The 24,370-nt window shown below is 39.5% G+C and overlaps 2 protein-coding genes across 3 annotated transcripts; one reads left to right on the top strand and one right to left on the bottom strand.

Moving 5' to 3' along the window:
- The first annotated feature begins 879 nt into the window (after positions 1-879).
- ggt5a (gamma-glutamyltransferase 5a) lies at positions 880-9,183 on the top strand. Of its 2 annotated transcripts, XM_075468429.1 has the most exons (12): positions 881-1,448; positions 1,829-1,956; positions 2,039-2,134; positions 2,801-2,987; positions 3,072-3,232; positions 3,469-3,615; positions 3,893-4,023; positions 5,122-5,306; positions 5,559-5,650; positions 8,014-8,120; positions 8,288-8,398; positions 8,487-9,183. In XM_075468429.1, the coding sequence occupies exons 1-12, from the start codon at positions 1,282-1,284 to the stop codon at positions 8,631-8,633; spliced, it is 1,659 nt and encodes a 552-aa protein (XP_075324544.1). In that variant the 5' UTR covers positions 881-1,281; the 3' UTR covers positions 8,634-9,183. The 2 variants fall into 2 exon arrangements, with proteins under 2 accessions (XP_075324543.1, XP_075324544.1); XM_075468428.1 differs by having other exon boundaries at positions 880-1,448; positions 2,801-3,232.
- A 1,942-nt stretch (positions 9,184-11,125) lies between these two features.
- On the bottom strand, positions 11,126-23,332 carry lrrc75ba (leucine rich repeat containing 75Ba). The gene is made up of 4 exons (XM_075468431.1): positions 22,679-23,332; positions 19,786-19,914; positions 18,854-18,966; positions 11,126-13,414 (listed from the first exon to the last, which is right to left on the bottom strand). The coding sequence occupies exons 1-4, from the start codon at positions 22,958-22,960 to the stop codon at positions 12,808-12,810; spliced, it is 1,131 nt and encodes a 376-aa protein (XP_075324546.1). The 5' UTR covers positions 22,961-23,332; the 3' UTR covers positions 11,126-12,807.
- Positions 23,333-24,370: the final 1,038 nt, after the last annotated feature.

Consider the following 24,370-nt stretch of genomic DNA (forward strand, 5'->3'; position numbering starts at 1 on the left):
AAGTTCATTTTACTAATCAAGCATATAAATGAATGCACACATAGCCATGTACTTAAATTTTGTAAGATAACGTAAGTATACTTTAAGTTGTTCCACTTTTGCACAAAAAAGTACAAAAGATACACTTCAAATTCTGTTTTTCTTCTATTTAATCACAACGGAATTATACTTAGCACAAAACTGGTTATTCCAAAATAGCAGACCTAAAATCAACTAATCATTGCCACACTTTAAGTATATTAAGGATAAGTTGGACTTCAAGTGTACTTGTATATGTGCTAAAATTGAATATGCTCAGCACATTTACTTTCCTCATAAACTGACAACATCAACTCGAGCTTTCAGAACAGACTAACAGAGAATAAAGATATTATCATAGCGCAGCCCTGTTTCAAAGGAGTGGTTTAATTGTTTTATTTTGAAGGAAGGACTTTCTCACATCCGGTTTAGCTCTGGTAACCTCTTCCGCACCTCTCATGGCACTCCCGTCGACCACCATTTGATTTGTACTGCAGACAGCATTTCCCAAGATGCACTGCATCAAGCGTGGTTGTCGATCACAGAAGGCTTGATAATGGTTTGGAGGTAACAGTTTATAACAAAGTACAGCAATATGTTCAACACGTGTTTCTGCAGACTTCAAACATGGTGAGCTCAGGCTATCATACCCGGGTAAAATCAGCCCCCCTCTTTATTTAAATAATCGAAATAAAGTATTATATAAGGCATAATTGAGTTCATTCTGACTGGTTTCTGAACAAATCTTTACTTGTTCAATTGCCAACTTGGGACGAAATGCCTCTGTAAGCTATTGATCCTTTTGTTCATTAGGAATTAATATGACTTTGGAATATTTTTTTCCAGTAGGCTATCATAAATCTCTAATATTCAAAGTACTAGATCAAGAAGAATTGTTGCTCGTGAACAAAGCTTATACCTAAAAGACCTTAAAGACCTTCCAGTCAGTTTATTTAGAAAAGTCTGGGAAATGGAGAGCACATGCCTGATAATGCAAACATCTGTAAGTTGTTTGCATTTTTCCAAGATATTCGGCCACGCATCATTTGTAAAATAAAGTAAACACTTTTGATGGACCTCTTTGCTGGTTTGCTGTTCCAACTTCCCTCCACACCCTTTCGCCGCTGCAGCTAAGAGGAGGAGCCCGGTGGCAGTAAGAAACCAGGAACGCTGTTATTCATTCACCCGGTTAAGTTGGCATATTTCAGACTAGATAGAGGAAACTTTAATGGTCAACGGGAATACACGGAGAAGAAAACAGCCATGGCGAGGTCAAAGGCGAGGGTGTATACTTGTTGCGCACTGATGCTGCTCTTCTTGATTGCCATAATTGTGAGTATAGCTGTCCTTGTGAGGCGCAAGTGTCAAGATGGAACTTTCTCAAAAGCTGCGGTGGCTGCTGACTCAAAGAAATGTTCGGAGATTGGAAGGTGAGCGGTAATTAGAACTTTAAATATGTCTCCAAAAAATGTATAGTTTATTTCTTAAGGTAAGGTCTGTGAGGAGCAGTGGACTATTACACACACTATCCACTGCTTGTGTGGGCAAACTTAGCATTTATGCTCACTAATAGGCTTCTGCTTTTGAATCTGCTTAGCCTTAATAGCCAAGTATTAAGTAGTGTTGGTCGACATCTGTTTACAAAACTATGGAATAAATTTGCTTCACTGATATGAATTCGCGTCTGTGTGACATTTAATTGACGAGGAAACTGACTTCATAAGCTTACACCTTCATATGCAAAACATAAACACATCATGTAAATGTTAAATATACCCAATCGGACAGTGATCCGTGTGAATTATTGCAGGGAGATGCTTCAGAGAGGGGGCTCCGCTGTAGATGGCGCTATTGCTGCGCTGCTGTGCACCTCCATCATGAACCCGCAGAGCATGGGAATCGGAGGAGGCTCCATGTTCACAGTGATGGACAGCTCTGGTAACAAACACATTCACACAGCCCACCCATCAACAGCTGTAGCCTAGTAAATGTTAACCGATAATATTTGAACTTTTTAAAGGTGAAGTGAAAATCATCATATCCAGAGAGACGGCACCCTCCAAGGTGAAATCTGACCTGCTGAAATCCTGTCCCAAGACTTTCCAACTCATGTCAGGTACCCTGCTGGTCTGGTGTGTCAAATACATTCATATTTATTCCCTGATGAATGGGGAGAGCCTTTTTTTGTTTTTCCTGCTTAGTCTGTTATCAAGTATCAGCTTACAGGAATTCAAGCTGAATTCGATGTTTATAGAAGTGAACATAAAATGTCAAGAAAAAATTGCAGCAAATCTAAATAGTTTTTTTTATTACAGCTGGAAATGCATCTTCTTTGTCCTGGTTGTCAGGCAGTTGAGCTTGATTACATTGAGAGGCCTGACCGTCCTGACATAAAAGCTAAGCTTTGAGCCACAGTAGGACAACTATTCATGTAGTCTTGACCTGTAGTAATACATTTAGGCCTGTTCAAGTAGACAGTACAGTACAATGTATAAAGAATATTATAAGAACATTGTCCAGTTAGGAAAATACTTTGTGTAGTGGAAAAAGTATGTAATTGGATAAAAACATGCAAAGAGCAACCCTAAAACAATATGGTTGTGAGCAAAAAGTTACAACAGATACCAGTGATGCAGAGTCTTAACACGTAGCAAGACCTGCCACATAAGAGAGTATGATGTAAAAGAATTCCTGTGAAATTATATTAAATTAAACTTAAATCCTAAAAGACAATGTCTTAGTACATTATCAGCAATGAGTGTTCATTTATTCTTCCATGCAGGTAGCCAGTGGATTGGGGTTCCAGGGGAAATTCGAGGTTACGAAAAGGCACACAGGCTTTATGGAAGGTTGCCGTGGGCCTCCCTCTTTCAGCCAACCATCCAGCTGGCCAGAGAAGGATTCCCCATTCCTCCAGTCCTGGGTCAATATATCCAGAATATTGACTTGAGCGAGACCCAGCCCCTACAGTACGGTAGACTCACAATATGTCTCAGAATAATGAGGTGTGAAAATGAAAGTTTCACTTTTTCTTTATTATGCTTGTCCTTCAGGAAGTTGTTTTCAGATGCAAACGGAAACTTGTTAAAGACTGGAGACATTGTGAAATTTGAGAAACTAGCCGATACTTTGGAGATGATTGCTAACCACGGAGCGGACATCTTTTACACTGGAAGAATAGCCGAGGATTTAATCCGTGATATACAGGAGCAAGGTATTGTCAGACTGGTTTAATCACGCTCTCTTTTCCAGGAATTATCAGTGGCCGCCTGGCACAATGATCTAATTACAAATTAACCAATCAATTGGGTCAGCAAAGCACCGCAGTGATCACTCAGTCTCCAATGTGAGCAGCCCAGAACCATTAAAAGTCTTGATTTATGTGGAGCTGGGATGTTTTTTTTTTAGTTTTGCTCAGTAGAATGCATTTGTTTTAATGTTTTTGCTCAGGAGGAACACTCACGCTGCAAGACTTGGCATCGTATAAAGTTACAGTGACTGATGCGTGGGTTGTTCCTTTGGGAGAGTACCAGATGTACATACCCCCACCACCCGCAGGAGGAATCATCCTCAGCCTCATCCTCAACATCATGAAAGGTTCCTCCTGGACACAGATGGCAGAGCTGCTGCTCCTCTACACTTACAAATCACAATATCAAGCATGTTAGAAAATCCTTTTTTTAAACAGGGACAGCCGGATTAATACTTTTATTTGTTGTTGCACGTGATGTTTTAATCTCAACATACTGCCTTGTGTTGGCTTGTGTTCTGTGAAAAAAGAAAAAAAGAATCTTGATCAGTCTTAGGAAATAGGTTACACCAAAAATGGAAACTTTAAAAAAAGAAATGAATAAACAATTCTTTTTATTTACAGGATATCAGTTGAATTCAGCTCCTCTGACTGTTGAACAGAAGACATGGTTTTATCACCGTTATATTGAGGCTTTTAAATTTTCCAATGGACTCAAGAAGGACATAAGGGATCCTCAGTTTGCCTCAGAGAAAGTAAGTATCTACAAATATATATATATGTTATATAAATTTATATATATACACGCTATTGTTGAATTCATCTATTCTATTTGAAAGTTTAGTTGAAATATGGTATTGATGGAGGATAGTGGAAGAAGGGGATCTTTAGTAAAAGTGGCAGTCTCAAAATTGCCTATTGTTACAAGTAAAGGTCCTTACATAAGACTTGATGTAAGAGATTAGATGTAGTATCTACAAAATTTACTTAAAGTACCAAATGTAAATGTGCTTGTTTACTTATACCTGATTGAGGGAGAGTTAATGACAACTGCTTTATAAAATGTTTAATAATAATAATTATGCATTTTATTTGACAGCACCTTTCAAAACACCCAAGGACACTTTACAACATTAAAAACACAAATACAACATTGGGAAAAAGAATAAAATAAAAACATAAAACCACAAATAACAGAGGTTTTAGAGGTTTATCCAATGAAATTGTTTGATACTGTTTGAATTCGCCATTTGTTTAATTTGGCATATATCACAGATGGTATTTATGAGAAAACTGAGATACCACTTGTTCAATTCATCATTGTGGTGTCATGATGATTCAAGTAACATGATATTAGGGAAAGTTTGGGTGTACGCCTGAAAATTCAGTGGTATGGTTTGGCTTGATTAGAAGTAGCCTAACATTAAATTAAGGTTGGATTTCCATAGTTTATATCTCTGTTAGTAATAGGTTGTTTTGTTATTTATTTCTATGAGCAGTTGTTTCTGCCAGTTACACAGAAAGGCCTTCAAATCCGACCATTTGTTCAAATGTCAGATTTAGATATTGTAATATTGTTACTGGTTAATTCAAGGTTAATTATACTCATAAATTGTAAATTTTTGCCCTAAACTTTTTACAATAAATATTTCTTTGCTTCATCTTTGCCTGGTTTTTCAGAAAATTTGAACAGAAGAGTTTTATGGGCAGATAAACAGAAATAGTACAGAAACGGGGATAAAAAGGATTAAAAACAGGCTGCAAATCCCTTTCAAATTTAGCTCTGATTTAATCATTTTCTTATGCTTTTTTCCTCATTGTGTGTGTGTTAAAATGTTCTCTTCTTTTCACAGATGGCAAAGAAATTCACAGAGGATATATTTGCCAACCACATACGGAGTTTGATCAGCAGCAACAAGACACATGATCCTCGGTATTACAATATCACCCCATATCTGGACAGCTTGGGCACCACACATGTATCTGTGCTGGCTGAGGATGGATCTGCTGCATCCGTCACCAGCACCATCAACCACATGTCAGTATCTGAAGAGTTGTACTTCACATTTGGAAACCATCCATCACATATCAATGTTAGTCTGAAAGTACAAGGATTATGGAGGTTTAAAAGATTACAGAACAAGTGTTTTTGTGAGGAAGAAAACTCCAGTCATCATAAACAAAAGCTTTCTATAATAGCACAGTTTGGTGGCTTCGTTTTTTAAAGATAAGTGACATGCAAGAAGTACAGACAGATCCAGTTCATCTAGTTCATGCATTTTCTCTCCAGATTTGGTTCCAGGGTCGTCTCTCCGAGCACTGGAGTAATCCTCAACAACGAGCTGTCTGACTTCTGTGGAAGAGTTGAAAGCATCTTTCCTGGTAATAAAATCAGCCTAATGCATTTTCAGTTTTGTTTAGCAAATATGAAATAATACTGCTATAGTACGAGGCAACAGTCTCAGGCTCCAGCATGAAAGTAATTACCGTGTCGGCAGTTTTTTATTCAGCTAACTTCAGACTGAGCAATTCATTTGTCATAGTTTATACATCATCATTACTTAACAGGTTTTTTATACGTGTTAAGCAGGATATTAGCATTGCCATAGTCAACAAACTGATGTTACCATTTAGCTAAAAGCATTTCCGTATCAGATTTCAGACTCAGAGCTGCATCTCATTTGTTGACTCTTGCTCTTGTTCTCTCTGAAATATGAACCAAGAAAACTCATCTTTTGTTTGGCCAAGCGAGGACTTTCTAATTCAAATGGCTACTTTCTTAAAAGAACCACAGGTTTCATGTGGGCTTAGATTTTTGGTTCAGCACAAAAAGTGAGTGCTTGAGCCTTTAGAATACTTTACTCAGAGTTGAACATGGAAAGCATATCAACAGTTGAAAGTGAGAAATTTTAAAAAATATCAGCTAATTCTTAATTTGATAGCAACAACACATCTCCCGAAAAGTTGGATGGGTGCAAAAATAGGCTTTAAAATTGAGTGGTACTTGAAAGAAACAACAGGAGGAACATCTTGCAACTGATTCTTTTAATTGGCAACAGGTCAGTTATATGATTGGGTGTAAAAAGAGAACCTTAGAGAGGAAAAATCTCTCAGATGTAAATATGGGCACAGGTTGCCAGTCTATCACAGGGCCCATGATAATGTTCCTCAGCCTTCATCTGTGTTGATAATTTAGTGCATTTCTGCATTACTGGAAAGGCACAATCAATGCTGAAAGGTACATACAGCAACATATGCTCCCATCCAGATGACGTCTTTCTCAGACGTCAATGCTACACCACATGCTGCATCTATTACAACAGCATGGCTTCATTATACAGTCTAGTTGTTTGTCTTGCCTTTGTCTTTAACCAACTGAAAACATTTTACACATCTTGAAATGCAAAATATGACAAAGAGGACCTAAGTCTGCTGAGCAGAAGAATGGGACAACATTCCTCTGCCAGTTCTAGATGTTTACAGACTGTAAAGAAAGGGGGGGGGCTACAGGGTGGTAAACATGGACCTGTCCAAACTTTTCTGAGACGTGTTGCTACAATTAACTTCAAGATCAGCTTGTATTTTTTAAATAGGAAAATGTCTCACTTTTAGCATTTGATATGTTTTAAATATATTCAAAAGAAAATCTATATTTTGATGGTTTTAACTTTCTCTTTCAGTGATTTCACAAGTAACCAAAATTACAACACACTTGTTGTGTTTAACTTACATGTATGGTGATGTGTAGATATAAAATATTACATTTAGCAGATCAAAAGGTAAAAAAATGAAAGTGACGGCTGATTACCAGGCTGATTAACACCCAGTTACCAGGCTGTGTTTTCTCCTAGATTTTGTTCTGTTGTCTGACAGCAGAAACAGAGCTGAAATGTAGCTGAAATGAGTGCAGTCTTATTAGGAATCCAGCAGTAATGAATTGCATATACAGGCCAGCAAAGACAGCAGGAAAAAAACAATCAAATAGTAAGGTAAACCACATTAACCACACCCTCACTAATGCTTCACTATAAACTAAGTAAAATAAACTGGTCACGAACTGTGGGTAGTGACCGAAAGAATGTGAACGCGAATACAAGCGGCCAAAATGAGTTTCCTCCACAGGGTGTCTGGGCTCTCCCTTAGAGATAGGGTGAGAAGCTCGGTCATCTGGGAGGGGCTCGGAGTAGAACCGCTGCTCCTCTGCATCGAGAGACTATGTTTCTCGGCTGGCCTGGGAACGCCTCGGGGTCCCCCCAGAAGAGCTGGAGGAAGTGGCCGGGGACAGGGACGTCTGGGTTTCTCTGCTCAAGCTGCTGCCCCCGCGACCCGATCCCCGGACCAGCGGAAGATGATGGATGGATGGATGGATATAAACTAAATCTAAAAGATGGAAGGAGTCACATCACACATTGAGTTGTAAACTAACATTTTGAAGCTTTCACTTTATAAAAAAAAAGAATATGTATACTGTATATATACTGCACTAGATCTTCAGTTCCTCTGATATTGGGCGTGCATAACGACTCCTACATAATAAATACTGAATAAATACAGTCTGATGTGGGATGTTGAACAAAAGTATACGTAAACGTTCGGATTAAATGGATGCCCTTCAGTATTTGACTGAAATCATGCAATGGCATTCTGTTGATTGCAGTCATAATCATTTCCTTCTTGTTCTCCTTACATTGATCAGACTGAATTGCAGTTGTCTTTCCTGTCAGTCAAGGTTTTTGTGTTCGCAGGGGAACAGCCTCCCTCCTCCATGAGTCCCGCTGTGCTGAAGTCTCAGTCAAAGACACTGGTGATTGGATCGACTGGTGGGAGTATGATCACGACTGCGATGGCTTCAGTATGTGTCCGAGGCAATCGCACTAAGTGCCATTAAGATTAATTGCTGCACACAGATGCCCCTCACAGATGCGATGTCTTCCTAGTCTCTTCACCATGCCTGTTATCCATTCTGTAATCATCACCCTCCCATCCGGCAGATTACAATGTATTGTTTTTTTCTTCCAGACGCTCATCAATCACCTTTGGTTTGGAAAGAGCCTGAAGGATTCAATTGCTGTTCCTGTTGTTTTTGTAAACTCTCAAAATGCTGTTAAGTTTGAACCCGGCTTTGATAAGGTAGTACATTCAAAGCATTCTTTCAAATTTATTAACACATCATACTGCTATTGTTCTATCTAAGCTCCCTCCCCTCTTTCCTCCTCAGCATGTAATTGAGGCTCTTAAAGCTCTTGGACACAATCGCGAACCGGCACTAAAATTCTTCAACGTGGTAAATGCTGTGGAAAAGGTGGATGGCTGTATCTGTGCAGTGTCTGATGCCAGGAAACTGGGAGAAGCAGCCGGTTACTGAGACCAAAAGTCAGAAATGTTGGCTATTCAGAGTTACTCAGACCTTACTCATGCAATCACAAAAATACAAAAACTGTAGCAGAAGGTGTCTATCCTGCTGGAAAGTCATTTAATAAAACACTGAAAACCAAGTCCCATCAGCCACCATCTGGAGTAACCTTGACATTGAGAATAACATTGGGTTTTTAGCTGTGTGAAAAGAAAAAAACGGCTCTTCCCTGTTTCTGACTTTGTATATATTTAGTTTCTAATGCCATTTCCCCCATTTTCTACCATTTTTACCTTTTGTTATATATTTCTGTTTGTTGCATACAAGTGACTTTATAATATTATGAAACTCATGAATACATAGCAGGCTATTTTAGTGAGGAATAAGCTGTTCATATCTGCTATTTGCCTTTCTCACATTCACATTGGAGTTTTTATTTCACTATGTAAGCACTGTTACATGATGCAAATGAATTATGGACATTATTTGTGATATTCAAATTGATGCAAATGAATTATGGACATTATTTGTGATATTCAAATTAAATATATTCCTTTTTTTACATGCTTTGCGTATATCAATGAACTGAATATATCCTTCATGTCTTTAGAATAAAAAACAATGTAACTCTTACTTACATACATACTTAAAAGGATATTGTCACCAAATATCTATTTCTATCTATCTTTATCTGTCAATTTGATTAAATTTTAATTACTGAATGTTACTTGGTAGATACTTGAAAATAACCTAATTAACACAAAGTAACAGGAGTAATATGATTAGTTAGTTGTATATTACAATTAAGTGGAGTTAAATGTCTTGAAAGCGAAAGAAAGTCAGTCAGTCAATTACTGAGATACTGTAATTATAATCTCTTCTGTGCATCAGTTTCTCTACTCCATAATGCCCTCACTTTGTGCACCCAGAGTGACTTCTCTGTGCTTCTTTTCAAGAATTATTTTTTAAATTTTTGTGCCAGAGCATGCAACAACTGGAGCAAGATAATCAAATTAAACAGTAAAAGTTCAGTTCAGTTGAATTTTATTTATCTAGCATCAAATCCTAGTACAAGTCATATCAAAGCACTTAATATAGTAATGTAAAGACCTTACAGTTTGGTAGAGATGATCACAACAACCTGGAACAAGCATTTGACAGCAGTGGGGAGAAAAATTCCCCTTAAATAAGGAAGAAACCTCTGACAAAACCAGAATTAGGCTGACCAGCTGTCTGTCTTATCTGGATGGAGGAGGCAGAAAAGACGAGCACAAAGACACAATTAACAGCAGAGAGTGTTGGTGGGGTCAGGAAACACCAATTAGAAACATGCAGGTCTTGAGCCAGTAGTAGATGCAGAAAAACAAAAGGAGAGTGAGGTGACGATGATGAAAATGCACAAACACACAAAATTAAAAACTAAAAAATAATAATAAATAATAAAATAAAAAATTACAAGGATATTACCATTTGTGACCATTTTAAAAGAAATGGGCAGCAGACACTGACAGGAGCCAGTCCAATCAACAACCAACACCTGAGAGACAAATCTAAAAATGCAGGCCACACCACAACATAACAGCAACAACCTCCGACAGTGGAGAAAACACCACTTACCTTATAATTTGACTCTAGGTCACAACATGAAAGTACTCGGATGGAGTCATGTTAGTTTTCCCCATTTTACTTTTGGAAACTCGAAGAACTACATATAAGCCTACATTTTGAAAAGTACTCTGTTGGGATTGTATGAGATTACGAGGTCTTCAAGATAGAATGGAGCTTAGTTGTCATGAGCTTTGTACACTATGAAGGTTGAACAATTCCCATTTCTATTTTCCATTTCTGTTCTCAATGATCTTTCTTGATCTCTATATTGCAGCAGAGGAGACTTGCCGTGAGTCATATCTAAAACTTTGATGCACTTTTTTTGTGTACAACGTACTAATATCTACTAATATATAGTACTGCTAATCCAAGGAACTAAATCAATCCTGAAAGTAAAAGGTCAGATGGTAAGATCCTGGTGATTTATAGGGTGGACTGCGTTGCCCTGTCACATGGTATTTGGACCTCAGGGGTTGTGACAGCCACACTGTGCCCTGACCTTATAGGAGCCACCTGTTGCAAATGCCACATTACCATGTCTGGCAGCATGAACAAAAGGTTGCCAGGAGAGGATCATGGGTAGAGCCTCATGCGATGACCACCTTACCTTTCCTGGTTAAATGACAGCAGCTCAGGCATTTTCCCTGACAGCACTGAGCGGCACAGATAACCTGCTGGCTCGCAAACAAGTACAGCTTTCCCAAATACAAATCCCGAACAGCACGGTCAGAGCTGGTTTCTTTTATTGCCCTATTTACAGACTAATCTGCATAAATCAATCCCCCGTTTGTTTGTGTGAGCAGCTGCAGGTCCTCCTATTGATCCAGATGACGCAAAAGTTCAATTAACTCTTTTTATAATAGTCCAATTAAAACCAGACACCAGTCTTCTCAGTTTGGATTGGTTCTTTTATTGGCAGTCATTGTTTGGCATGAGACAAATACACACGAGTTATAACAAGGAAAGGTTTGACATTGACACGTGAAACATAACCAAGTGGACTGGCTGTTGTCCAAGAGGACATTAAGGTTAAACAGTTCACATATATGGTGTCTGCCTTGACTATGAGGTACATTTACTGAACTATTTTTGGTTTTATTGTATAACACCATCAGCCATGTTCTCTTTTGTCTGCTGTTCAAGCTTACAGCAGGACACTAGGCTCAGTTTCATAGTTATCAAAGTCATTATCATGACTGATTTGGACAAGAGACAAAACACCAAAACAATAACACAAATAATTACAGAGTCAATCAGACAAGTTTCTCTTACAAACACATATGACACACATTAAACATTAATAATATATCAGGTGATGTTGTTTTCTTCAACGATCCCTTTAACCATCATGACCCATGAGGTATATATTTTACCTTTCAGCTCCAGCTTTGCTAATATCTAGTCATAAACAATGTATACAGAGTATATACTACGGTAAAACTGAAAAATTAGATCAATATATTGCCTTAAAGTGTGGTGCATTTTTTTGAATAACCAATAAATAACAGTCACAGAAGTGTATTATAACACAGGACCACTGAAGTACGGCAACATTTAATGAAAATGACAACACACCCGTGGAGACAAATGTCAGTAAGAAGGGCAGTTTGGGCACTACTCTGACTTGCTAGCCCATGTTAACAGTTGGCTGTTGGGTCATAAATGCACTGAGATACTGTGGTGAAAACCTCAATAATTATAAAGAGGTGAATATTAGCTTTTAGGCTATTACAAAAGTAATCAGTGACAGCTATCCATTGTTGAGTCCTACCTGTTGTCATCTAAGATTGCTTTGTTCACCAAAGTGCTCAAAAATAGGCTGTGGAAACACAACAGAGCCATGTTTTGTGTCCTCATTTACATCTACACAGAGGCTGCATGGGCATTCACAAGTGGACATTTGGAAAGGGGGGGAAAACTCAAAAAGTCGACTTAGCAGTTTTGCCGGTGTCACGTGATGGGTTGTCGGCTGTATAGTCTGTTGAACTTGTGTCATAGCTTTTGTTGAGAGATTAACAGAGAACACACAATGTGGAGCTAGGCCCTGCCTGCCAGAGATAGTCTCAGTCCCGGTAGAGAACCCACAGGCACCCGCTGTTCCCAAACTAACTGGAGTTTCACTTCGGCTACAGCCGGGATGCTGCTCCTTCATCCGACCAACTGATCTAAATCTCCTTGAGATTGGCTCCTCAGCAGCCACCGTCACAGACAGAGAGATAGAGTGATAGAGGGGGAGAAAGAAGGAGAAAGAGAGAGCGCTGGTTCATTAACTCTTCCAGCCCCCCTCCAATGAAACCGCACCTTGTTCCCAAGAGCACCATCCACCAACACAGTAAGTCTGCCATCCTGGCCGTCACTATCAATGTCACTATCTTGTGTGAGTTAACTCAGAGATGTTTAGGGATGGCTTAGTGGCCGTGTCGGGTCGAGAAGTTCACAATGTGGGCACTGGTCTCTCTTATGCCACAAAGGGTGACTGGGCTGGTGTTGTGAGGGCAAGAAGGCGAGGGAAGTAACAGAGTGCTGCGGGACAACATTTCAACCACAGTTGAAAAAGCCTTGGAGAGAAAATTCTCCATCACCTCTCACAGTAGTGAAGGGTGAAATCTTTAGATAGCTGCTTCTCCCCTAAACCCCATGGCTCCAGCTCAGATTTATTTCCCACATCATCCTCATCATCCTCTACTTCTTCCTCCTCTTCCTCTTCCTCCTCGTAGTGGCTGGGCTCCTCGATAGAAGTCTCCAGGTGGTAGCAGTAGGGCTGGCCCTCTGTGTACTCGTAGATGGTAGGCAGGCTGCTCTTCAGGCTGCAACGTCGACGCAACGCGACTAGCAGCGGTTGAGGCATGGTGAAAATGTCCACATTGTTGCCCAGGTCGATCCATGCCAGGCTGGAGAAGTTCTTGGGTTCTTTGAGCATTTCGGTAATGTCTTTAAGAATAGCAAGGGTGAGGCGGTTTCCGTTGAGAGCCAGGGTGCTGAGTTTAGGGAGAGAGGCAAGAAGAGGCAAGAGCAGCCTCATGTTCTCATCATGGAGTTCAGTAAAGCTGATGTCCACAGCCACCAGACTGTCTCTATTGTTTTGAAGATAGAAGGCAACTTGCCGAACATCGCGAGAGGAAAGAGGGATTCCGGACAAATCCACACTGTCACTGGACAGCTTTTTCTGAAGAGTTGTCTTGAGACTGTTGGGAAATGAAAAAAGAAAGACTGCGGGGTTACTTATATGACTCTGAACATACTGAACATGAACATTCACAAATCAACAGAGGTTTTAGCTGGGGAGTGAGCGGATCTTTCACTGCGACTTGGGTTCAAGCCCATTATGCTGCATGTTATGCTTCCTGCTTGGTGCAAAGGACGGGGGGGTTGGTCCAGCTTGGAGAGGAAGGCTGACATAGGAACTCCAGCGTGGGGATTTACTAGTGTAAACAGAGGAGCCAAAACATCCGAACAAACCAGAAGCTTGAGTTGAAAGCTTACAGGTCCAGAGGCACAAACCTCCTGATAGCACAGAGCCAGAGAAGTTGAAACATATAACACAAAATTTGATTTGTGTTTTAGAAGATGAAGATTTTTTGCCCACTTTTGTTTTTCATAATGCAAAACAGAATCGTTTTGTGTAAATCTGACAAAATTGGAAAAGTTAAACTAAATTAAGTTTAGAAACTGATTTGCTACTTTAAAAAAATATATATATTTACCCTATTTTCTTAAGAGCCACTGTACTTGCTGAAATAATATGATAGTATAACATTTACCACTTGCAAGGGTACATGATGAATAATGTTATAATCCATTTAAGGAGAGTATATTGTATATAAATTCATATTGCCCTCTGTGAGTTTACGAGATTAGTTAACACCTAATGAAAAATGTGAAATCACATTTACTTCATATACTAATTTATAGCCTGTGGCACAAAATGAGCTGGATTCCAGGTTCAGCCCCAAGCTTTTAATCAGCCTCTCTGCAACGAAAAGTGATGAAACATGAGTTTTAAAATCTTCTTTTCGTGATTGTTGTGAAGAAGTGGACAGCAGCAAAGATGACAATGGTTTGCTAAAACCAAAAACATATGCCGCAAGGCGCCAGTTGACAAATCTGGAAACTTTGAACGAACACGTTTAAATCAAACATTACTGAGGCGATAGAGAAAAGACAGGTAATGATGTTGCATCAGTAATATCACTTTGTCATGATAAACAAGTGAGGGACGATCTGAGAGCACATCTTCCACCAAGGCCAATGCCTTTAACGGCCATCTTGAGGAAAGTGACCCAGAGCAGTACCATTATCTTAATGGGTTTTTCCATTGCCTATGCTCCACCTCTCCAAGTGATAATCTTGCTGACAGACACAAAGACAGACAAATAAACAGCAGCGATCACATATCTCCACCTAAGCTGACAATATTATTTCCGTAGATAACTGGGTCATGCAACACGTAGATGTGCATTCGTTTATTCAGATTTTCTTCTTATGCAAAAGCTGATTAAATGCACAGACCTGATGATCGAACAAGAAACCTTATTCAATAAAACATTAATATTTGATAGCAGTATAAACTATTCGCATTAATATTAATTTGATTAATGAGAGGAACAGGAATTCATAATACATCTTGCTTTGAAAAAATGTGCTTTTTAATACAGCATTTTCTTGAATTATAACAATTACCCATTTGAGGAATGATGACAGTGTGTGCTTTCTGAATATGTTCTAGATGTATCTGGTTGATTTTACTGCATCTGTGAAGAGTGAGCTTTATCTATTGTGTGAGTACACAGTATTTTGGACAAATCTTCCATCCGTCTATTTTGCTGCAATCCATTATACTGCTTAATCTGAACATGAGGGAGTCTTTCCAGTAGCCATAGTTATTGCTTTACACTACAGATGACACTGTATATATTATTTACTCTCTACCTTGCCCCTTTGTTCTCGGTCACTTCCATTTACTGGCGCCCATCTCCGCCCACCCGGGAGGGTGCTGCGGTACATTTAACTTGAGCTGTTACTGAAGTGGCCTGTAATGCTGATGTGGTGTCAGTGTGAATTAAAGCATCCTGTGGTGTGTGCACTTACAGTGACATCTACTGCAGTACCTGTCACTTGTGATGCTTTGAAGTGTTTTTCAAATTTTTTTTATTTTGGTTATGTTGAAATTGGATACACTGCAGCAGCATTTTCTGATTCATTTTAAAAGGAGGTAAAGGGTTGATGAACACAAAGGTTTGTAATAATTGGAAAATCTTGAAGGAAAATTAAAAAAAAAAAAAAGAGAGTAGAAAACCTGTTCATGAAGCCAGGCTAAAAGAAATTCTTATGAGTGAGGATAAAACATTTGTCAAGCATACTGTATCTTTATCAAAGTCTTGCTTCAGCCCCTGTGGCTTTTTAAATGACAGAAACCTCATTTTTGCCAGAGGCACAAAAATCCTAATGGCCGTGGCAGAGGCTTCCTGCAGGTGTTAAAAGATTTTGATCCCACAACTTTCCTCTTTTCAGATGGAATCCTTTTCAGCTCAGAAATAATGGATGTCTGAGGAGTCCTCTTTGCAAGCCTCTTTCATCCTTCTTCCAGTTTAATCTGATGCTAGAGAACAAAAGTGACACTGACAACCTAGAACAGATGACTATTTGGGTTTTTCACATCCACAAGAACACTGATAGCAAAAGTCAGGAAAGCAATTAAGAAAAGACATGGTGCTGAGATGTGGAGTTGTTTACTTTGAGTCAATTTAAGATTGATATGTGTCAATGTCCCATATAAGAAGCATAGATTACCACACTTAACACAGAATGATAACATAAATGGTATTATTATTAACACAATTTAATAATAAATAGAAATGAAAGCAAATAGTAGTCAATTATATTTATATTGTGTGAAGTGTTTCAACTTCAACACTAAGAGTGCACCTCTTGGGGTTCATCAGTCTCCATGTGCTAGTGGTTTAATATAATGGGGCAGCATTTAAATGATCTGATCATGAATCAGATTTTGGTTGTTTTTCAATGGAATATTGGAAGATAGGATGAAGTGAAATAAAATTCAAGAAAAAAGAAGAGTCTATGTTTTGATCCTGTTTATGTACATATGTACAGGAGTTAATGAGTTGCTGGATAAAGAGAGCTGTCCTTAAAAATCCCATTTTCAAGGAGTTTTTATTTTTTCGTTACCTCCCCTCTGGGATATAACTGCATTACTCACACCATCTTTGTAGAGCCATTTGTGTTCAGTCATTGCTCCATTATTTGTTTCAGTCCTCTCATGGGTGAAGTCTATTGTGCATGAGAAAAGCAGTATATTCACAAATGCTCCCTGAACTTAACTTAGATTTTCAATTATTCTTCCTCTGTATTTTGACTATACAGGGGAGTGTGCACTTGTGCTTGTAGGAATCGCACACAGCACTTCACTGTCCTCCATGCTGCAGAAAATCCAACCTCAGTTCACAATCCCAATCAGCAATGACATTTTCAAAATACCACCATAATATCTGTTTGTGGTGGATGTTTAATTCACAAACGTGACCCGAAGAGCTGTTTCTCTTTAAGTGAGAACGAAAACTTATTCCACATTTTCCTTACATTCAACCTACAGCTGAAAGTATTAGTAAAAAGAAAAGGAACTTGATTGAGCATGGTGTACTACAAAACAGAATAATCTTTACTGCTGAATGTGAAAATGGATGGAAGTGGCCAGTTTGTAGTTTGTAGTCTTAGTTATTTCAGTTGAATTATTTCGATGACCTATTTTTGTTCCTGAGAACTCAACAGACAAAGAAATTGGTACCTCAAAACCAAATAAGGCTTACACAACTGAGGATAGAAATATTAAGAAAAAAATATCCCAAAGTATTGGCCACATTTAAGCTAACATGAAATGAACAAGAGCAGCTTGGCAGTAATTCTTGGTCATGGAGCTGATTGTCAAGCAATTTAATTAAATTAAAAAATTAAAAAGAGCCAAATTCAAATAAACTAATTACATAGATTAACAGGATTTGTAGGATTCAGGTTTTAATTCAGTGTGGCATTTCAGCTAGAAAAGTGTGAACTGTATTGGGAGCAACCAGGGTGCAGTGCTAATGCTGGATAATGATCCAGAGGCATTAACAAAGACTGAGCTGTTTCTGTTTCCTCTGAGAAGAGAGAAACCTTACAGAAGAGGGATTGATAAATTATTGCTGATAGGCAAGTGGCCTGCAGCTAAATAAAGTTGGTTAAAAATCCACCCTAAAATAATAGTTAGGACATGCTTTTTCTTGTTTATGTAGGCACTTAATTCCTTATTTGGGAAATATGCTAAATTATATATGTGCTTACTCTAAAGACCAGTTAGTCTACCAGCACCTCTCCAGCTTACTTTTTTTTACATGTTATATCTTGTTTGTACAGACAAAATTTACAAATGAATTTTTCTTACAGCTTAAAATGACTTAGTATGTGTTTCTTAGATAGCTTCAGATGTGCTGATAGAAAGATAAACTGATTTTGTTAGCTTCAGGCAAAGCTAAGCTGTTTCCTCTGCTGTCAGTATTAATGCTAAGTTAAGCAAAACATTTGCTGGCTGTATCTTTGTATTTAAATAATAGACATAAAGACACGAGCAGCATCAATCTTCTAGTTTTATAGAAGAACGAAAGCTGCCACAACCTGATCTAGCTGCTCCTTTTAATGACAATAAATTTAAATTTAACACGCGCAGTCAAAATCAAGTTTGTGAGTTGAATTTCCTATTCACAGTCAGCAGCAGTCTGGCTCTGTCTCGTCTCTTTCTAGCTTTGACAGCTATTTGTTCGTAAACACAATGGCAGGTGAAGCTGTCAGACCACAGAGCATCTTCTGTAGTGAGATTCTGTTTTAGGGTGGATTTTTGTTTTAATCATTCATGTTGCTCCTGCTGTCTCAGCCATCATAGGACCATCCCTTAGAAAATTTATAAAGCCAGCAACATGACTAAGTGAAAAAAGGCCTTCAGCTATAGGATTTTAGCAATCTCATGTATATGTAGAGCGTCAGAGAAACAGATAAATCTTCAACCTTTTCTGGGCTGAATTCAATTTCCAAAAGCACAACAGGGCACAGCTCTCAAAGCTTTGCCCCTCCTCTGTGTATTGATAGCTCAACTGAGTCATAATGAACCTGTCTGATCCCACAGTACTCGCATTGTTTTCATCTTTATGTATACATTTTCAGTGTCTAGCCAGCTGTAACATAAGCAATCGCACAAAACAAATTATAATGGCCTGATTCTCTTTATGATTACCTAAGGACAGAAAATACATATTGTACCACAAGCTAATCCTGCATTTATCATTTGAACATCAAGTGCAGTTGACTACTTAATCAAGATTTGCATAATTACATCATAACTTAGATTTTAAGATGTTGCCAGTTTTTAAGAGAGAAAAGCCAATAGCACTTTAAAAGAGATATCACTGAAAGCTGTGGCTGACGTTCCTGTCAGGCCAGCCCCTGGCCAGCTCTGTCCTATTTCAATGTCAGCTACAAAGATGGAAATCTCTACCACTCGACGTGGAGCTGAGCGCTGCTCTCTGTTGTGCAGAGCAGCAGATTTATTACAGACAGAATGTCTGGACAGAAGGGCTTACCAGGCCTGGGATTTCCGTCTGGACATGCTCTGCCTCAGCCACTTTGAGTGCGGAGTCAGGTGGTAGATCAGCTGTCTACAAATCTTATCAGAGGACTTTATAGTGTCTGCATCCTGTAGAAGAGAGCAAAAAGAGCGTTAATAATGGCTCAGAAAAACCCCCCACCATATGAGGCAGCAGCCTTCAATAGATTTTCTGCTTGTGTGCACAAGAGAATACATCTTTGCAAATAATTGTTACAGACTGTCTAGGTTTTGATAATGAAAGTTCCCTTTGTTTTCTCAAAATTTTAAACTTGTACCTGGGATATCTTTCACATGAGCAGAGAAAATTGGCGGTTATTACTTTTGAATCCTACCTATTCCCGTTGCTTCGCTGGAGCAGGAAAATCTAATTACATTCACACCACATGGAGAGGGTGGGAGTAGGAGGAATAGAGGATAGGCAAAATTCAACACAGCCACAGGTAAACACTGGTAGTTTCAGTTTATTAACCATGTTGTGGATGCTTAAGGCCACTTCTAATATCAAAGCAGCTCAATATTCACTTTTGGTGGATGGGTAATAATGAATTCCTATCCGTGCAGAAAACACAACCTTCTCTGTTTAATGTGCTGGTAAGGCTGCTCGTGACTTTGCTGATGTTGGCAAGTCACTATAGAAAAGTCAGGCAGGACAAATTCATAAACTACACCAAATTCAGATTTCCAGGATTTATGTTGAGGTGTTATTTCTGTTTTTGCTATCTAAGATAAGATAAGAATGCAGCAATAATAAACTTAAGCTATCTTAATCTATTTCAAGAGCCCACTGCTCCCCAAAAGAAATATCCTATTTTTTTCGCGATCAACTTTTCTTTTGCAGAATGGTAACATCAAGCTTGATTTTTGTGGATGTTCAATGAATGTTACAAGACACAGGGAATTGCTGACCTTCTTGGGACACTGCATCTCTCGAGCCAAGCTGAGCAGCAGTTCATGGGAGATCGGGTCCACAAGATTGAGGAAGGCAGCATTTTTGTACAATATGTCGTTAAGCGAGGCGCCATCCAAGCCCAAATCCTACAAAAGCAGACAAGAGGAATCATAAACACAGCAAAAGGGAACTGCAAAATAAAAGAAAGCTACAATCAAGACTCTCACTGTATGCCTTTCCAACAAGAATATAAAAAAATAATTTGTGGTAGAAATAGGTGCACTTTGTGTCAAGGGCACTGTGACTTCAAATGGAGAGATAAAAGGAGCTGTTTGCTTTAAATATTCATTAAAGGAGACAGCAACCCTTTCATCTACAGCTGGACAGTAAGAGCTAGCGGGAGTCTCTGGCAGTGCTTGGCATATATACTCACACCTCCATGGCACAGAGTCATAGTGTATATTCTTACATGCCACAGCATGTACGGTTCACACAGATAAAACAACACTTGACTCTTAAGATCTTATTTTATTGGTTTATTAACTGATGTACTCATTCATTTATTGACAAAATGCATACATCCCAGTCCTCTATTACTTAAAATTTCACAGTAGAAATTTTTTTTTAAAATGCATCTAATCTTGCAGTTGTGTTTGACATCCAATTTATATAAGTAACACAGAGGTATTATCTTTAGTTTCTTGAAAGTGTTCTCTCTTTTGACATGTTTGGCTGAAGTTCATGCAAATATATGAGTAAATTTCAGTTTTGCAGCATAAATGCATCTACAAAGATGTCAGATGCAAAGGCCTGCTTTCGACTGCCTGACATGATAGTTTACTCATAAATTTAGATGCAAAAAGATTTGCTGTAAAAATAAAACAAAGTAACCAAAAAGAGGATCTAAGAGAAACCTTTTGAGCGTGTTGAGACATTCAGCAGTCTGCAGTGCAGCTGTGTGTACCAAACTGTACAATTTGCCTTTATCAACATGTTCACCCTTAAGGTCCTAATGAGACAAATGGCAAGCTCTTGTGCAGTCTGTGCAACTTTAATGGGAGAATAAAGCCTTTGGGACACTTAATATGCACACACCTGCACAAACACGCATCCACAAAAGCATGCACATGTTTTTCTTTCAGACACATTCAGCATTCATTATAATAGACAGTTTGAGTGGGAGGCTGGCAGCTCCACATTACGGGCTACCCTTTTTAACAAGGGCAGTAGTAAACACAGACCCAAAGCAGGGGGAGAAGCAGCTTCTGTGTTTCTCAGAAGCAAGGTGTAAAAATAGCTCCCGTTTGTGTTTAGACACAATCAATTGTCATTTGCAAGCGTGACATGAAGCAACGAATTCTTCTCACATCTGCTACAGAATTCAAGCCTTTTTCAGATCTGGAGCTGAAGTCATTGTTACACTGCAATAATTCTGCAACAAACACCTTTCAGAATCAGATAACACAATCTCTCAGACATCTACCTGCTTGCAGAACAAGCAAAGACAAAGTATGGCTCATTTTAATAAAAGTAGAGTTCATTTAGAGTAAGCGAGCTCAGGTCCCCTGTGACGTGGCTGTCATGGAGCCGAGAGTGGCCAGTTTACCTCCTTGCTTTGATTAAGGAGGTTCCAGTCTCTCCTGTGTCAAGACTTCAGAGTAATTATCGCTGAACTGGTGACGGTTAAAAGACAGAGCAGAGCCCTGAGAGCAAGCAGACAAATGAGATCCCTAAGGATGCTGTTCCATCTAGGATGCACCTACTTGCTCTTTCATATCTTTGAATGATATGTGCAACGGCAGGTGAGAAAGCCTCAAAAAACTAACCTCTAATTAAAATCTGACATTGTTTACTTAATTCAGTTGAACATATCTTAGGTCACGGCTATTGTGGCTGTCATCCTGGTAGAAAAAAACTGTGCAAAACTCATATCAACAAATGGTAAATGGCACATAAAGGAATAATAAAAGCAGTGGTGCTTCTTTGCTTGATGTGAGTGCATTTGAGATGTGATGCATCTGGTTGGTTTACACGCTAGAAAATGCCTCATGCTAATGAATCATAATTCTCAGAAACAGTCGAAAAAGAAGTCAAGATTTGTAACATTGACAGTAGCCTACATTTTTTTGTTGTTGTTGTTCTGTTTTTTGTGACCTCCTTCCTATTATAAGAGTAAATAAAACCTTTTGGAAGGGAATCATGTTTTATATGGAAGAAAAACTTTGCTCGAGGGCTTAAATTGTTGTTGCTGAAAGAGAGACATTAAATGTGAGGAAAGATAAAAGGGGACATGATGCTGTGATGGAGTATTAGAACAGCCTAAGGTTGAGTTGAGATTCTGGTCACAGAGGAGGAAACAAAGGCAGATGTGGAGAGGATGCAGATGTTTGTGCGCGCAAATGTCCAGATCCCATCCAGACACAATTAAATTTGGAGTAATGTGATGACACACAGTATGCAGCTTGATCGTTTCCTCATTTGGAGTGCAGAGTATCCTTTCAAATTAAATGTCAACACAAAGCACGTTTACCCACACTGAGAGTGAGTCACATGCTGCGTGGCAACTGAAACAGTGTGTCACAGGTACAATGCTCTGAGTGTGGCCTACTTTCCATTCAAACAAATTCCCAATGAGGAAGTGGTGCAAAGTGAGGCCATACAAGTCATCTGGAGGGGAGAGAGAGGGATGAGCAAGGCTGAGGTCAAAGGTCAGAGGACAGAGCCTGCACAGAGAACCCAGAGGTGACCCAGAGGCACTGAAGGAGTTTGAACATCAAACTACATTCACACATATGGACTGTTCCTCATCTGTTGCTCTGCCATGAGCATCAAAGCAGACTTAAAGCAAGAGTGCACGTTCTGCATAGAAACTGGTCTGACTTTGTATTGTTCTGTGCAGTTTCCTCTTACCTTCCTCAGTAATTTGAGTACGTCGGTCGCCTGTTCTATCCGGCGGTCACGGAGCAATTTCTGTATCTCCTTAATCCACGCAACTCGCCTCGTGTACGGGCTGTGGTTTGTCCTCCGCAGCATCCCGGGCAGTTTGTCCGATTTCAGCATCAGTGCAAACAAGAAGTCCCCGCCACCCCCACTACCCCTTTCGCCCTCTCCAGCACCATCTAGAAGCTTGCGTCGCTTTTTAGAGAAATTCTCATTGTCCAGGCTACTCTGTCTGCTTAGTCTGGAACCCATAGTAGCTGCTGTTGTTAATCCGTGGATGCAGACGGCGTTTGTGATGCTGCTGAGGTAATATTACCAGAAGGACAAACACATGACCAGTCCTTGTTTTTCCTGCCAGTGGATGCTCCTCGGTGGATGTTAGAAAACAGCGCCGTGCTGTCTGGCGCTGTGCTGTTGCCTGGCTATCAGCAGACTGTGGAATCCGGTGCAGAGCCACACAATGAGTTATATCCCTCAACAGTCAAATTAATCACCACTCTCCCATGCACCCGTCACACTCTTGACTCTTCTCTTCACTGCGGGCTACGTGCGCCTGGGACGGATGATGAAGATGCTCCGACTGCTTCATCCTCCTGCCGTCTCAGCTTTACGCTGCTGTTTAGGTTTGTGTGCGTGGAGCGTCTGACCAATCACAGTGTCTGGTGCCTGCTGAGCCTCTCTCCTCCCTGGCTTGAAATTTCCCTCTGTGCAGCTCCATGGCAGAGTAATGTAATTACGAATGCCAGTGATATATTTAATATCCATGCGACAAATATTGCGACTGTGCTTTGAGTAGCCAAGTTTCCGTTTGCTTTCACATGCAGGCTAAAGTCTCCGAGGGGGGCTTTAGTTTCACCCTTCAAAAGAACTAAGAGTGTGCATCCTCCTATCCCCAGTTGCTCAAATATGCACATTCTCACTGGCTTTATATAAATATTGATCTCTCTGTTGGCAATTTCGTTTTCAAACATTACACAAGCTGTCAAATTCATCTGTCACAACACATACTTTGAGGGACATCCATGCCCCAGTCCCAGTCTTTGTCACATTGATTGGTATCTGGTACCAGGGACCCACAGGGGGCAATTCGGGTCGGGGGGGGGGGACCCAGAGGTGCACCCAGCTACATAACAGACAGCTCTCAGTTACTTTGTCCTATCCATGCCTATTCCACTTGTAGGGCGCATCCTTGTTGCTTGAAGGGCTTTGATCCTTACTCTCTGGTATGATTCAGGCTTACCCTTGTTTAGTGGAATACCACATGATCTGATCTCTAACAGTTATTTCCCCTGGCTCAACTGCATCCCTAGAATATCCCTGCTGCATTTTTCATTGTTCTGTCCTAAATTATATCATCCTCATGCCAATAATTACATATTGGCAGATTGTTAATTCTCTGCGCAATTGGGAGGATATAGCTTATTATGTCCTATTATTAGTCCTATTATGCGGTCGGTACACATGGCACTTAAAAGCCAAAATCTGGCAGGCCAAAATACATAACTTGAACTAAATATAACTGATAAACATTCACACACCATACCCCTGCCTACAACTAGCTCTTTATAAGTGAGCCAGTTGAGTACATAGCCACTCATTCAGCCTCAACTGGGCAGATTCACATGATTACCAAAGATGTTGAACCTTCTCCTAATCTTCTCC

The sequence above is a fragment of the Odontesthes bonariensis genome, chromosome 6, assembly GCF_027942865.1.
Source record: "Odontesthes bonariensis isolate fOdoBon6 chromosome 6, fOdoBon6.hap1, whole genome shotgun sequence".
Classification (NCBI taxonomy): Eukaryota; Metazoa; Chordata; class Actinopteri; order Atheriniformes; family Atherinopsidae; genus Odontesthes; species Odontesthes bonariensis.

Excerpts from the sequence above, each read along its gene's own strand:
- ggt5a (XM_075468428.1), top strand. The coding sequence starts at position 1,282 with ATGGCGAGGTCAAAGGCGAGGGTGTATACTTGTTGCGCACTGATGCTG. Across the intron at positions 4,024-5,121 it reads CTCAGTTTGCCTCAGAGAAA|ATGGCAAAGAAATTCACAGA; the intron begins GTAAGTATCTAC and ends TTCTTTTCACAG. Across the intron at positions 8,121-8,287 it reads TCACGACTGCGATGGCTTCA|ACGCTCATCAATCACCTTTG; the intron begins GTATGTGTCCGA and ends TTTTTCTTCCAG.
- lrrc75ba (XM_075468431.1), bottom strand. The coding sequence starts at position 22,960 with ATGGGTTCCAGACTAAGCAGACAGAGTAGCCTGGACAATGAGAATTTC. Across the intron at positions 19,915-22,678 it reads TACTCAAATTACTGAGGAAG|GATTTGGGCTTGGATGGCGC; the intron begins GTAAGAGGAAAC and ends CTGCTTTTGTAG. Across the intron at positions 18,967-19,785 it reads AGATGCAGTGTCCCAAGAAG|GATGCAGACACTATAAAGTC; the intron begins GTCAGCAATTCC and ends TCTCTTCTACAG.